Consider the following 15,126-nt stretch of genomic DNA (forward strand, 5'->3'; position numbering starts at 1 on the left):
CTGTACATGGAGGTTCCAGGTAGCCACCATGCCTAACAGCCATAGACTTCTCTTCAGCAGCCCCACCAAGCGCTTCTTACCTCAACAAAATAATCCCCCACGATCTTTGCCGTCATCAGCACCAGCATGATCGGGAACCCATATGTGACATTGCCTGTCGCCTCCATCATGATAACCGTCAGGCTGAGTGTCATCCTTACAATCCCTCCTGGAAAAACAAGGCTGTGTTCATATATTTCTGTCTCTCTCTCCAGCTTTTTGAACCCTTCTTAGCTACTCCTGTAGTAAATATCACCCGTTGCTCTTTTGCACACACACCCCAAAATGTAACTAATATTTTAACTACGGCTATAGCTTTGGCCACTAAGACCAGGCTCCAAAATATGCTTGGCAGGGGCGGGGATCTTTTTTTCAGTCTGAGGGCCGCTTTTTCTTCTAGGCAGTCTTCCAAGGTCCACATGCCAGTGGTGGGCAGGACTGGGGCAACAGTGGGCACAGCATCAAATGAAACTTTTACCTTTGTACAGTAAGATAGTTTCTATATACCAGCCTTTTTGGTATGGCGACCCACATGACCAAATTTACTTGGTATGGTAACCCATCGATTTATTGTCTAATCTAGTGATCTAGTTTAGCTGACTGTTCTTGAAAGTGCTGCCACTTCAGGGGACTTTTTTTGTATGCCCCTTAAAAGAGATTTTTAAACATTAAGCTGTTCAGAAATCCTTTCAAATAGATACGTTTTAAATCAATAAATAAAGCCCAACCTCTCCTTCCTTTCCAGGTGTCTCCCTCCTTTCCCCAGTCAGCTTTGGAATTCTCCTCCCTTGGAGATTTGCCAAAGCCAGAGCCTGCACATCTTCAAGGAACAGTGCAAGGAGTTTTCATTCAAGCTGGTTTCGGTATCTGAGGGAGATAGGGAAGGATGAGGGCAGCACCATGAACACTTCCATTGCAAGTCCTGATCCCTCAGGGATGGGGCAAGCTACCAGCCCAACTATCTATTTATGTATGTATGTATTTATTAATTAAATTGATATCCTGCCCCTTCCCCCAGAAGGGGTGCAGAGTGGCAAACAATAACACTAACAGCACTTTAAAACATCTTACAAACAAAAGCGTTTAAAACATATGAAAACAAAACACCTTTAAAAACATCTTAAAACAAAACATCATTTAAGAAAACAGCTTTAAAAACATCTTCAAAAATAATTCCAACGCAGGTGCAGACTGGGATAAGGTCTCTAATTAAAAGGATTGTTGAAAGAGGAAGGTTTTCAGTAAAAAGATAACAGAGATGGGGCCTGTCTAATATTTAAGGGGAGGGAATTCCACACCGTAGGTGCCACAACATTAAAGGTCAGCTTCCTATGTTGCGTGGAACGGACCTCCTGATAGGATGGTATTGGCAGGAGTCCCTCACCTGCAGAGCGCAGTAATCAACTGGGTCTGTAAGGGATAACAAGGTCTTTTAGGTGTCCTGGTCCCAAGCTGTATAGGGTTTTGCACACTAAAACCAGAACCTTGAACTTGGCCCGGTAGCTAATGGGCAGCCAGTGCAATTCTTTCAGCTGCGGGGGGACATGCTGGTGATACCCTGCCAGAGTGAGCAGTCGTGCCGCTGCATTTTGCACCAGCTGCAGCTTCCGGACCCAGCTAGGGCTCCCTCTGCATTATAAGCAGCATCATACCACTTTAAACCGTCATCAGTGTTTAAAGTGGTATATAATAGGGCTTTAAATGTATGGTGCAGATGGGGCCTTGGTAAATGAATGCATCCAGACAAACCGAACCCACAACTCCCCTCGAGAGCAGCGGCCTTCTCCCCGCTTCCCAATAAGCTCCCCGCACCCTCCAAAGAATAGATCGCTCACCCAGCTGTGCTGCGGCTCCCATCAAAGCATACTTCCCTGGGTCAGGCCAGATCTGAAAGTCCAACATAGTAAGAGAGGAACGGTCAAAACTGCAAGACAGCAGAGCTTAAAAAAAAAAAGAGGCTGAAGGGTCTTCATTGCAGGCCCCCTCCCTCCCCTTGGAGAAAGGGCCAAGTAGCAGATCAGACTATGCCATCCTCCGTATTAGCGGGGGAGGGGAGGGACCTCCACGCCACAGGACTGTTTAGCCTCACCAGGCTTCTCCATTTGGCCCGTAAGGCTATTTTGGCCAAGCCACGCCCACCTGCCCCAAGACTGACATGATGGGAGTTGTAGTTCAGAAGAGGGACACTCCTGGTCTGGCACTGGCTCTCCAGAGTTTCAGATCAGGAGTCTTCCCTGGAGATGCCGGAACTGAACCCTGGATATTTTGCATGCAAAGCAAATGCTCTAACCCACTGAGCTACAGCCCTTCCCCATGACCCTGGTGTAAGAAGTCTCCACTTCCGTCTCTTAGCAGAGATCAAACACTTTGCCCTCTGCCCCCCCCGTTCACCTCCTCCCCACAACAAATGGGGCCCTGCTCTTGGCAAAGGTTCTGCAGATCACAAGGCGGGGAAGAGGATCAGGGCCACGGGGACGCACTTACATAGCCGCTGCCCACGTAGGAGATTGAAATGCCAAACAGCCGTCCCCAGGCGGCCCCAATTAGCAGGGAGGGGATGAAGATGCCTGCAGACACCGTTAGCCCGTAAGTCCAGCAAGCCAAGAAGAAATACATCAAGGTGAACATTCCCAAGGTCATAGGGTCATAGGTGCCTGGAGAGGGGAACAAAGAGCATCACTCCCCACATTCTTGAATCAGGAGCAAGCTTCACCTGACACCCTCCCTTGCGTGCTCTCACCTTTTTTCTATTATTATTATTATTATTATTATTATTATTATTATTATTATTATTAACACTTATCCCATCTTTTCTCCAAGGAACTCAAGGTGGCATACATGGTTCTCCCCCTCCTCATTTAATCCCCACAGCAACCGTGTGAGTTAGGTTAGGCTGAGAGGGAATGACTGGCCCAAGGTCCACTCAGTGAGCTTCATGGCTCAGTGGGGATTCGAACCCTGGTCTCCCAGGTCCTGATCTGACACTCTAACCACTACACCATGCTGGCTCTTCTAGGCAACACAAATTTTAGCCCCTCAAACAAACAGCTCTCAAGAGTAGTCTTTGTTTTTCTTCTTCCAGAAAATGGGTTAAGCATTTTTGTTTTTGCATCCTGCTATTTGAGGAAGCAAGGTACAGGAAGCTGTACAGGACTCTTTTAAATCAAGAACAGAACCGCCCAGAGAGCTTCGGCTATGGGGCTGTGTATATATATAGAAAGAAAGGAAGAAGGGAGGGAGGGAGGGAGGAAGGAAGGAACCAAGGTGAGCAGTCATTGTGAAGAGCTGGTCATGCAAAAGCTTGGAGACTGAGAATGTACATGTATCTGTGGACCACTTGAAGAACAGTGGCTGTATTTTTCGACATAACTGTATGTTTGGGTAAATCCAAATGTCCAAATTGTTCTAAACTTGCTTCTATTTGTAACTAATACAGCAGAGTGTGTTTAGCACACATCTGTCATTAAGATTTAGGGTTTTTCCCTATTATACTGGCTGAAGAATTCTATGTAACTTAAACAGCTTGCCCAATCCTTCCCTAACCAAAGTCGTGTTTCTCTTTGCACACATCAATCACCCTTTAGTCTAGCAGCCTGACAAATCAGACAAAAAATTATCATACAAAGTGGGATCCAATATACTGGAGACCTCTTATGCCAAGATGTATCTCTAAACTTCATTATATATGTATTCATTATATACAGCCTTTAGCAAATAAATTTGTCTAACATAAAGCGTGATGTTGAAGATTTAGAGCCTATCTATCACCAATAGGATTGCTGGATACAATGTGAGAGAGGGATCCCTGTGCTTTTAACTGCTCTGAACCGGGAAAAGGTTTTGGCAGGTGTCTGTTGGCTCACCTCCCACCCTAAGTGAAAAAGTGCACTCCTCAAAATTACCAATTTTCCGTAACAGAGCACAGTTAGACCCCCATCCAAAACAGCTTGAACTGGTAAACAAAAATACTAAAAACATCTTTAAAAATAAATCTTTAAAACATCTTCTTAAAAAAACCTATAAACAATTCCAACACAGATGCAGACTGGGATAAGGTCTCTACTTAAAAGGCTTGTGGAAAGAGGATCGACTGGGTGTATAAGGGGGGTAAGATGATCTTTCAGGTAGTGGTCCCAAGTTAGTCATATCCATTCATTTCAAGGGGTCTACTCTGAGTAGGATCAGCATAGGATACAACCCAATTCAATCAGGAGAGCTTCCAGAAAGGCCTGCCTTTGCTAGCTATGCCTTGGCTCCAGACGTGGTGAGTGGGCAAGAGAAGGGATCCATGGCTAGCAAGGACTACCAACCAGACAATGGCCAAAGTCCTTTGCAAATCTTACCCCTTTCCAGGAACTTTAAAATACGTAGAAGAGATAGGAAGGTGCCTTAGACTGAGTCAAACCCACTGGCTCATGTGGCTCAGTACTGTCTACACTGGCTGGCAGCAGCTCCTCAGGGATTCAGACAGGGGTCTCTCCTGGTCCTACCTGGAGATGTCAGGGGGTGATTCACATGGCCTAAGCACCAGGTCACGGTTGAGACAGATATTTATTTGCATCAGCCACCAGCCATTGCAATTTGTGTCTAAAGAGCCGAAAGGAACAAAGGGTGCGATTTGGACAGGGTGAGCCTCTGGCTGCTCCACACCCCCCCCCCATTGGTATTGGAGCCTACAGCTTGGCTAGAGAAACAGAGGGAGGGGCCAATAACAGAAAGGGCATGGTTTGGATTGGCTGAGCCTCTGAGTGTCAAGGCCCAAGATTTACTGCCTCTCTTCCTCCATAAACTTAAAAAAAGGGCAAGGCAGTATGTTGTAGCCAGTGTTGATCCTACTCAAAGTAGACCCATTAAAATTAAAGGGCATGGCTAACTTAGGTCAGTTCATTTCAGTGGATCTACTCTGAGTAAAACGTAGTTGGAGACAACCCAATTTTTTTACTTTGCTTGCAAGGCAGTTTGGTGAACTGTTATGCGCACTGCTTGACAAGACCTCAGACGCCCACCTGCGGTCTTAATTTGCTCTGAGTTATCTAACAAAGCCCTATGAGGGGAGACTGAAAGAACTGGGCATGAGAAGAGGAGAAGACTGAGGGAAGATATGATGGCACTCTTCAAGTACTTGAAAGGCTTTCACACAGAGGAGGGCCAGGATCTCTTCTCGATAGTCCCAGAGTGCAGGACATGGAATAATGGGCTCACGTTACAGGAAGCCAGATTTCAGCTGAACATTAGGAAAAGCTTCCTAACTGTTAGAGCCATCCGACAATGGAACCAATGACTTAAGGAGGTGATGGGCTCTCCAATACTGGAGGCATTCGAGAGGCAGCTGGACAGCGAAGGTGCCAGACACACCTCTGTGGGGAGGGAATTCCACAACTTAGGGGTTGCCACAGAGAAGCTCCCCCCAAACTTCTCAGGATGGTGGAACTGCCAGGAGGACTCCATCAACTGATCTCCACACCCAACAGCATCTGTAGGAAAGGAGGAGGTCAGATATTTGGGGTCTAAGGCTGCAACCCAATACATATCTACTCAGAAGTAAGCTCCACTGGGTTCAATGGGACTTACTCCCAGGTAAGTGTGTACTGGATTGCAACGTAAGTCGGTTACGGCTTTAAACACAAGTACGATCACCTTCAATGGGGCCCAGAAGTAAACTTGCATACATATATAATTTTTACATATCTAAGACACGTGCAAATTTGTGTCTTGGGCCTCTGCCCAGAGTCCTTTAAGTACTCACTAAAGCCCCGCCCCCCATCTGGACTCTAATCCGCTGCCCCTGTAGTTGATTTCCTTCTCCCATACACAAATAATACCCTCCCCCCCCCCGATAAAATTTACTATGGCTGCTCTGAGCCAGGAAATAGCATTGGTGCCTTCCCTAATTAAAACATTGTGTTGCAATGAACTGGGAAAAGAATCCAAGGCTGGGCTCTGGGGTGCTGTGAAAAGAGAATCTGATGCCTCGATTCAGTTTGTTTGCTGTGGGAACATCAGGTAAAGCCTTTAGAGAGGAGAGAGGCCAAGGACAGTTTGAAACACACACATACGTTTTAGATCTCAGGAACACACATTTAGGTTCAATGTTTGGAGGTGGGGGCGGCTGGGAGAGAAGGAAGAAGAAAAGACTCGCTAACTGTGAGAACAGATTAAGCAGCGGAACTAACTGCGTCTCCTACAGAGATGGAGAGATCTCTTTGGATGCTCCCAAGAAAAGAAAAAGGCTATTCAAGCCAAGGAAGTTTCCTGTACAAGGCCAGAGAGAATCTGGGCACTCTGGGGCTTAATATTAATATTATTATTATTAGTAGTAGTATGGTTTATTACCTGCCTGGTGTTCTAAGACAGGGGTAAATGTTTCAGCTGGAGGTCCACTTTTCCTCCTGGGCAACCTTCCAGGGGCCACATGTCAGCAGTGGGTGTGGCCAGAGACAAAAGTGGACTGAGTGCGAATGTTACCGTTGTACCGTCGGCTGCTTTCTACACACACTCCTCTCTATCCTCCATCCAGGCAAGCAAGAGGCATTTTCAGGGTTCAAGGACACAGTTCAGCCAGTCAAACACATTTGGGGTACAAAACAGGGCCAGTGAGAAAGGGGGGAGATCTGTGGAGAGTTCTGAGGGCCAGACAGGGCGGCCTGGAGGGCTGCATCGGCCCGGGCATGGGACTCCCTACCCCTGCCCTAAGGACCCAAGGCGGGTGACAACACAAAGAATACAATTTAAAACCAACCACAAATGACAATAATGGCCCTTGGGCTCTCAAAGGGCAAGGTAAAGAGGGGCACCTGCAGCATGCAACCAATGTCGTGGTTGGCCTTTTTTGGCCGACAGGCAGCATTCTCTTTTATTATTTATTTATTTTATTATCTTGATTTATACCCCGCCCTTTTTCCAGTGGAACTCAGGGCGGCTTACGACAACGTAAATGCATATGATTAAAACATTCAGAATTCTACATTAAAATACGATGAAACCATTAGCAAGATTAAAACATTTAACATCCACTTCAAATCAGTAAAACAAATTAAAACAGTGCAATTAAGCAATAGGCAATGCAGCAACCTCTAAACGAACTGTCCTAACCACCTTTTATTCTAAAAGCCTGTCGGAATAAAAAAGCCTTTGCCTGTCTTTGACCAGCCCTCTGGGAACCACATGCCAGTGGTGGGTGTAGCCAAAAGTGGATGTGACCATCCATGCTCTTGCATGCATCAGCACACACACATGCGCGCACGAACACAGAGCACCCCTCCATATCAGCTGAAGGGGTATTGTCACGTGTCCCCCCCCCGCTCCAATGAGTAACCTTAGGAGTGGGGAAGGGGGCAAATTGTGTTTTAAACAGGGCACTTGGCTGCATGCAGATGTTTAAGCCTCTCTGCACAGCCCAGCATTTTGACTGCTACATATATTATTTATTTCATTTTATTGTCACATTTAAATCCCACCATTCCTCCAAGGAGCTCAAAGTGGTATAGAAACATAGCTATTTTCCTCCCAAATTTATCCTCACAACACCAGTGTGGTATGATAGGCTGAGAGACAAGGACCGGTCTAGAAAGGTAAAGGTTTGGGAAAAATCTGGAATAATAAAAAAGGTTATTTTGTGTGTGTTTTTCATTTAAAAAAAAAAAACAGGGGGGAAATGTTTCCCCCAAAATTTTCTGGGTTTTTTCTGGGCCTTCACATCTCTAGACTGGTCCAAGGTCACCCACTGAGCTTCATGTCCAACTGGGGATTTGAACCCTGGTCTCCCAGGTCCCAGTCCGACACTCTTGCTGTTGCCAAAAGCAGTGGAATTATGACTGGTGAGGCAGAAACATTTGCTTGGGGGGGGCAGGATAAGGCTACCATGGTAGGACTTATCCAGCCCTGCTTGAGAATGCCAGGAAGAAAAACTGACACTCTCCGAGTTGGGAGGCAACTGACCTGGGGGATTGTGAAAGAGGCGGACAACGCTCTTCTCCGGGGTGTTGAAGAAGGTGGCAGCCATGGAGTTGTATTCGCCATCAGGACAGAAGAGCTGGAGCAAGGGGAGGGGGAAGAGAAGAAGCCATGTAACTCACTGCAGGAGCAAAAAAGCCAGCACAGGTGCAAAACAAGAAAAAAGAAAAGGGGGGGAGCCACACCCACAATCAGCTGTTCCATTATAAAGCTGCCTTAAATGCACTGAGCATAGAGCAGGGGCTCCCAAACTGTGGTCCATAGACCACCAGCGGTCCCCAAGCTTCATTCAGGTGATCCATGGCATATCTGTGGATTTGAGGTCGAAGATAGCACATCCATCCCCTTAAATATTCATTATTGATTTTTAACTGTGTTTGGATGGCTTGTTTCTTCTTTTGCATTTTATTGTACTAGAATTTGAATTCTATGCAGTTCAAATCGTAATACAATAACAAACAATATGTAAGAAAGGAAAAGCCGTAAAAATACATTGTAAAAATGCCATACAGCATCTAGCACAGAGCATCACAATTGCTGTAACAGGCAGAAAAATCATTAAGTGGTCCGCAAAGACTCTCAGCAATTTTCAAGCTGTCCGTTGGGGGTGGGGGGGAGCTTGGGAAGCACTGATGCAGAGGCACACCTGGGGGGGGGACGGCTCAGAAAGCTGGCTTGAGAAGGGCTTGCAAATAAGCCCCAAGATGTTATCAAATCGCAGATGTTTATACCAACCTGCTGTCCTCTCCTTACTGTGCTACTCACTTATGAACTGAAGAGTCATCCCTCCTTGCCAAAACATACAGACACTTTGCAAAACCTTAGCTGCATGTTCTCAGAGAGGTAAACTGTTGTTTGCTAAAGCTCCATGCAAACTTGGGAATTTGCCAATACCATCAGCTACACACCTCTGCCAGCCAGGTATGTCCACTATCTCACTAAGCTCAATGGTGGCTGGTGGCCACTGAGACTGGGAGGGGGCAAGACAAAGAGGACAACAGCAGGCGGAGCCAAGTAAGGCCACATTCACACTATGCAGTTATTCCACTTTTAAACAGTCATGGCTTCCCCCAAAGAATCCTGAGAGGTGTTGTATGTGAAGGGTACTGAGAGTTGTTAGGAGACCCCCTAATCCCCACACAATTCCCTGATTGGCTTAGCAATCAATCCTTTTTTCCCAGAGAACTCTGGGAATTGTAACCCTGTGATGAGGAATAGGGTTCTCCTAACAACTCTCAGCACCCTTCACAAAACTACAATTCCCAGGTTTCTTTGGGGGGAAGCCATGACCGTTTAAAGTGGAATAAATGTACAGTGAGAATGTGGCCGAAATCTAGTTTGGTCCCCATCCCCCTCTCCCTGCTGCGTTCTGTAAGGGCAACACTGAGATGATGGAGGAGGATGCTGAGAGGCAGGACCATCCCCTGGGTTCGTGTAAGAGGACAGGGCCCCATTTGCCCTAAAGGACCAGCTTCCACTTCCTTCCTGTCTCAAACCCCCACTGCCTAGGGGTCCATTTGGAAGGCAGTTTGTCAGCACAGCCTCCTCTGCAGTCATTTCCCACCTGGAGTGAGTAGGCCATGCTTTTGCCTTGGAGGGGCTGGCAGTCTGCAGAGGAGTAGATCATCACAAACGCAACGGCCGCAGTCACGGCCCCCACCAGCATGGCCTCGATCACCTGCAGGCACGGCCGGTGGATATACCTGGAGAGTCAAAACACACATGGGGCAAAGTCAGGGGACTGGACGGCAGAACCGGACAAAGACATTTTTTCACCCAAGGCAAAGGACAAGATGGCAGCCCCTTCGAATTCCAAGTACAGAAGCCAACTGGAAGAGTACTCGAAATCTAACTAGTTTCTCCCAAGCTTGGTATGGTTTCTAGCTGCGCTTGCCTCTGTGGCTCAGCAAACAGCTAGGGTTGGGTGGCCAAACAAACCATGGTTAAGCAAGGTGGCTGGGTTTGGACATAACGCCAAACCATAGTTAAAACAACTAGCTCCTGCTGGGAGGAAGGGCAGGATATAAATCAAACAAACAAACAAACAATAAAGCAAGCCATGGTTCATAAGCCAACAGACCATGGCTTCACATCATGGCTCGTTGCCAAAAAACAAACCATGGTCATTCCTCTGGGCTGGGTTTGGACATTCAAACAAAGCGCACTTTGTTTAAACAAGTCATGCCTTAGCATTATGTGTGAACCAGGCCACCCTGCACGTGAAGATTAGAACACTAATTCTAATCCAAGTATTTGAAGAACAACCAGAGGTTGGAAGTGGGAGGGGGGGGGAAGAGTGAGAGAGAAGATAGCCATCAGCTTAACATGGCCTGAAAAGGGAAAGAGAGAAATTCATGGAGGATAAAGCTGCCAATGACTACTAGTCATGTCGGCTATCTACTAACTCCAGGATCAGAGGGAGAACACTTTTGAATGCAGGTGTAAATGTTATGGTCCTAATGTCCCGCTTGTAGGCTGCCCATACACATCTGGTCAGAGTTTCATTGGCCAGTGTTGGACACAAGATGCTCGACTAGATGGGCCTTTGGTCTGATCGAGCTGGCTCTTTTTATGTTCTTAACACTCTTTCACATGCACATCCAATTTCGCACAAAGGATGTGAGCTAGTCAGCCAGGAAGTCCACCTTGCAATGGGGCATTTGTTGATGTGTGAAGGCCCATCCATTCTCCAGCCATCCTTTTAATTCTGCATTCACGATGATGTGTGCTCATTATGCTATCAGGGTGGTCATGCACTATTCCACTTTATTTTATTTTATTTTATTTATTTATTAAATTTATATACCGCCCGACTAGCGATAGCTCTCTGGGCGGTGAACATAAAATAGTATAAAAATACAATGAATAACAAAATAATATTAAAATACAATCAACAATACAATAAACATTTTTAAAATTAGATCAATGTAACTTAAAATGCTTCAGAGAATAGGAAGGTTTTGACCTGGCGCCGGAAGGAAAGCAGAGTCGGCGCCAGGCGTACTTCCTCAGGGAGACTGTTCCATAGTTCGGGGGCCACCACTGAGAAGGCCCTAGATCTTGTCATCACCCTCCGGGCCTCCCTGTGAGTTGGAACCCGGAGGAGGGCCTTCGTAGCGGAACGTAGTGCACGGGCCGGTTCATATCGGAAGAGGCGTTCCGCAAGGTATCGTGGTCCCGCACCGTATAAGGCTTTATAGGTTAATACCAACACTTTGAATCTAGCCCGGAAACATATTGGCAACCAGTGCAAGCTGGCCAGAACAGGTGTTATATGCTCGGACCGCTTGGTCCTTGTCAGCAATCTGGCCGCCGCATTTTGCACTAGTTGTAGCTTCCGAACTGTCTTCAAAGGTAGCCCTACGTAAAGCGCATTACAGTAATCCAAACGTGAGGTTACCAGAGCATGTACCACTGATGTAAGGTCCTCTTTACTCAAATAGGGACGTAGCTGGGCTACCAACCGAAGTTGGTAAAACGCATTCCTAACCACCGAGGCTACTTGAGCCTCAAGTGAGAGGGAAGAGTCTAAAAAGACTCCCAGACTACGAACCCGGTCCTTTAGGGGGAGTGTAACCCCGTCCAGGACAGGGTATATATCCACCATCCGATCAGAGAACCCGTCCACCAACAGCATCTCAGTCTTGTCTGGATTGAGCTTCAGTTTGTTAACTCTCATCCAGTCCATTGTCGTGTCCAGGCAACGGTTCAGCAAATCGACAGCCTCACCTGAAGAAGATGAAAAGGAGAAGTAGAGCTGCGTGTCATCAGCATACTGATGACAACGCACTCCAAAACTCCTGATGACCTCTCCCAACGGCTTCATGTAGAAGCCTTTCAATACCATTTACGCCTGCAAAGGTTTCGGGGTGGACATACCACTTCATGCCAAGTCACAGCATACCCTGTAACTTCCTACTGAAATCCCGTAACTTTTCATACCACAAATGTTCTGGGTGGGGTTTTTTTTTGTCCTGCTTTTGTTCTGCCACAGTCCCTCTGGTCAGCAATAATGTTGTAGCAATAAGGATGCATCACAGAACAATGCACCTCTTTACCCTGGCCTTTGACACCTGAGATGTATAATCTTAGGACCCACCCTATTTTTTGTGATGTGATTTTAGGTTGTTTTTAACTGTATTTAATTATGTATTTTAAAACAGTTGTAACTGGCCCGGGACCTTTGGGTGAAGGGCAGGCAATAAATTTAAACAACAATAATAAATATAGTAACTAATGAAGCAGAATAAATCCCCCACTAATGGACGACTATTGTGTCAAGAATGTATGAAGATCCCTGCTGGATCAGGCCAGTGGCCCATCTAGTCCAGCATCCTGTTCTCACAGTGGCCAACCAGATACCCATGGGAAGCTCACCAGCAGGGCCTGAGTGCAACAGCACTCTCCCCTCCTGTGGTTTTCAGCAACTGGTAGTCCGACGCATACGGCCTCCAAGTATGGAGGCAGAACATCCCCATCGTGGCTAATAGCCACTGGTCGTCTTATCCCTCTGAATTTGTTTTATCCTCTTTTAAAGCCATCCAAATGCAAAGATGTATCACCAAAGTCAGGATCATTCAGACCATGGTATTCCCGATCTCTAGGTATGGATGTGAAAGTCGGACAGTGAAAAAAGCGGATAAGAGAAAAATCCACTCCTTTGAAATGTGGTGTTGGAGGAGAGCTTTGCTCATACCATGGACTGTGAAAAAGGCAAATAATTGGGTGTTAGAACAAATTAAACCAGAATTATCACTAGAAGCAAAAATGATGAAACTGAGGTTATCATACTTTGGACATGTCATGAGAAGACATGATTCACTAGAAAAGACAACAATGCTGGGAAAAACAGAAGGGAGTAGAAAAAGAGGAGCGCCAAACAAGAGATGGGTTGATTCCATGAAGGAAGCCACAGACCTGAACTTACAAGATCTGAACAGGGTGGTTCATGACAGATGCTACTGGGGGTTGCTGATTCATAGGGTCGCCATAAGTCGTAATCAACTTGAAGGCACATAACAACAACAAAGCTATCCAAGTTGCTGGCCATCACTGCCTCTTGTAGAAACAAATGCCCACACATGTGCACACCACAGTCTCTGAAATGTAAGTCTTCAAAACCGCTTAGAGGATTTTTTTTTTTTTACAATCAAGCGGTATATACATTAAATAAATAAATAAAGAGTCCCTCCCCATCAATGTCAGTTATTTTCTTTAGCCCAAAGACACCATTTCTCGAGACATGTGAGGTGGGCGGCTGCAGAGCTGAGCGTCTTTTCTTTTGTAAAAGCATCTCTCCCCCACCCACCCCCGCACACAGAAGTGAAACCATCTGGGCAAAGAAGCAGAGGCTTCACAATGGCAGAGGCAGGCCAGACTTTATGCAACGAAGAACACAAATTAAAGCGATATTGCAGGTTTCCGGCTCAAGCAAAAATCCAGGCAGGATTGCACAAAAGCCTCTGAAATGCTGGGTCAGCCAAATTCTGGGTGTGTCGGCTTGGAAAAGTGTTTCTGGGTGGAGTTACGCTCCAAAGGCAGAGTCCAGTGCTGTCAAATGTTGAAAAAAGAGTCTTTTGACCACTTTTCCCAACTGGCCTTGGCACCTCCTGATATAAACATTAAACACTGCTTGATGGAAGAAGAGGCATCTGTTTTGGGGTACACAGCTCTTTGCTTGAGCCATCTGGGGCTGTTTACTCCATCCCTTGGACCGGTCTCAGATTTGCTGGTTACTTGCTCTTGGTTATTGTGTTCTGAAGTTCTGAGGATGCTCACTTGTAAATGAGCTGGAGTAAGGTGTGATGCAGGGACTGGCAGTGAGGCCTTTGCCCAGGCACCCACATGGAGAGTTAAAATCCAATCAGCTGCAGAACCAGTTGTGGATTGGTTGGCCTGGGGGCCTTGAGACAGAGCACAAAGGGCAGACTTAGCACTGGTGCTGCTCCAGAACACTCACAAAGTTTGGTTCTGCAGCTGGTACATTCCTTGTCCAATCCCCCACAGGCTCAGGGCAGCTTAACAAGAGAAGTCCTGCTGGACAAGATGGACCTTGTTCTCACAGTAGACAGCCAGACTGCCTATTTATTTATTTATTACATTTATACCCCGCCTTTCTTTCCATGATAGAAACCCAAGGCGGCTGACATACGGTTCCCAGGCAGTCTCCCATCCAGGCACTGACCAGACCTGACCCTGCTTAGCTTCAGCAGGGAGCTGGCCTCGTGTGCCTTCAGACCATGGCCTGGGACCTATGGGAAGCTTGCAAGCCAGACCTGAGCGCAACAGAGCTCTCCACATTTGTGGTGCCCAGCACCTGGTATCTGGAGGCATACAGTGCAGACTGAACATAGTCATCAGGGCACGCGGCCATCCTCTATGAATTTGTCTAAACCTCTGTTAAAGCCATCCAAGCTGCTATCCATCACCACATCTTGGGAGAGCAAATTCCACAGTTTAACTATGCGCTGGGTAGAGAAACACTTTCTTTTGTCTCCCCTGAAGTTTCCAACATTGGATGGCTCCAAGTTCTAGCACGATGAGAGAGGGAGATTTTTACTTTCTCCATATAATCTCTCTCTCACCTTTAACTCTATACATCCAATTCCTGGAAATCACAAGTGCTGCTGCACTCAGGTCCTGCTTTTGGGCTTCCCACACAGGGAATCTGGTTGGCCACTGTGAGAACAGGATGCTGGACCAGCTGGGCCACTGGTCTGATCCAGCAGGCTCTCCGTAGGTTCTTATGTATGGAGGAGCCAGTATATCTTTTATTAGTTTTAAAACAAAGAGCTCCACATTTCCATTCCAACCCAGCACCCAACAGGTTCTCTCCCTCAGGGTTTTACCTGATTCGGAACATCGTCAACCAGTAGTTCAAGGCGTTGAATATCGCTCCAAGAATCCCACCTGCAGCCAGGAGGAAGGAAAACATCTGTCAAAAGGTCTCCCCAGAGTCAACACAAGGCACCAGCTGCTCAGAGCCAGTTCAGCCACACAGTCGACAAAAGTTGCCTCAAGGGTGCAATCTGGAAGGCTGAGGGCTTACACTGGGCATGAGTGAGGGGGGGGGAAGGATTCCCCTCCCCCACATAAATCAGGCTGGAGGCAACTAGCACTGGGGGATGCAAAACT

General features: G+C 46.7%; 1 protein-coding gene across 1 annotated transcript in view; it reads right to left on the minus strand.

Annotated features, from left to right (window-relative positions):
* LOC133371756 (H(+)/Cl(-) exchange transporter 7-like) overlaps positions 1-15,126 on the minus strand; it is a 51,332-nt gene that overhangs the window by 8,762 nt on the left and 27,444 nt on the right. The window contains exons 15-20 of the mRNA XM_061599509.1: positions 14,841-14,901; positions 9,557-9,695; positions 7,978-8,071; positions 2,524-2,693; positions 1,875-1,926; positions 81-208 (exon numbers count right to left, since the gene is read on the minus strand). Coding sequence (XP_061455493.1) covers positions 81-208; positions 1,875-1,926; positions 2,524-2,693; positions 7,978-8,071; positions 9,557-9,695; positions 14,841-14,901 — 644 coding nt within the window. The remainder of the gene's footprint in view (positions 1-80; positions 209-1,874; positions 1,927-2,523; positions 2,694-7,977; positions 8,072-9,556; positions 9,696-14,840; positions 14,902-15,126) is intronic.

The sequence above is a fragment of the Rhineura floridana genome, chromosome 17 (genome assembly GCF_030035675.1).
Source record: "Rhineura floridana isolate rRhiFlo1 chromosome 17, rRhiFlo1.hap2, whole genome shotgun sequence".
In the NCBI taxonomy this organism is placed as follows: Eukaryota; Metazoa; Chordata; class Lepidosauria; order Squamata; family Rhineuridae; genus Rhineura; species Rhineura floridana.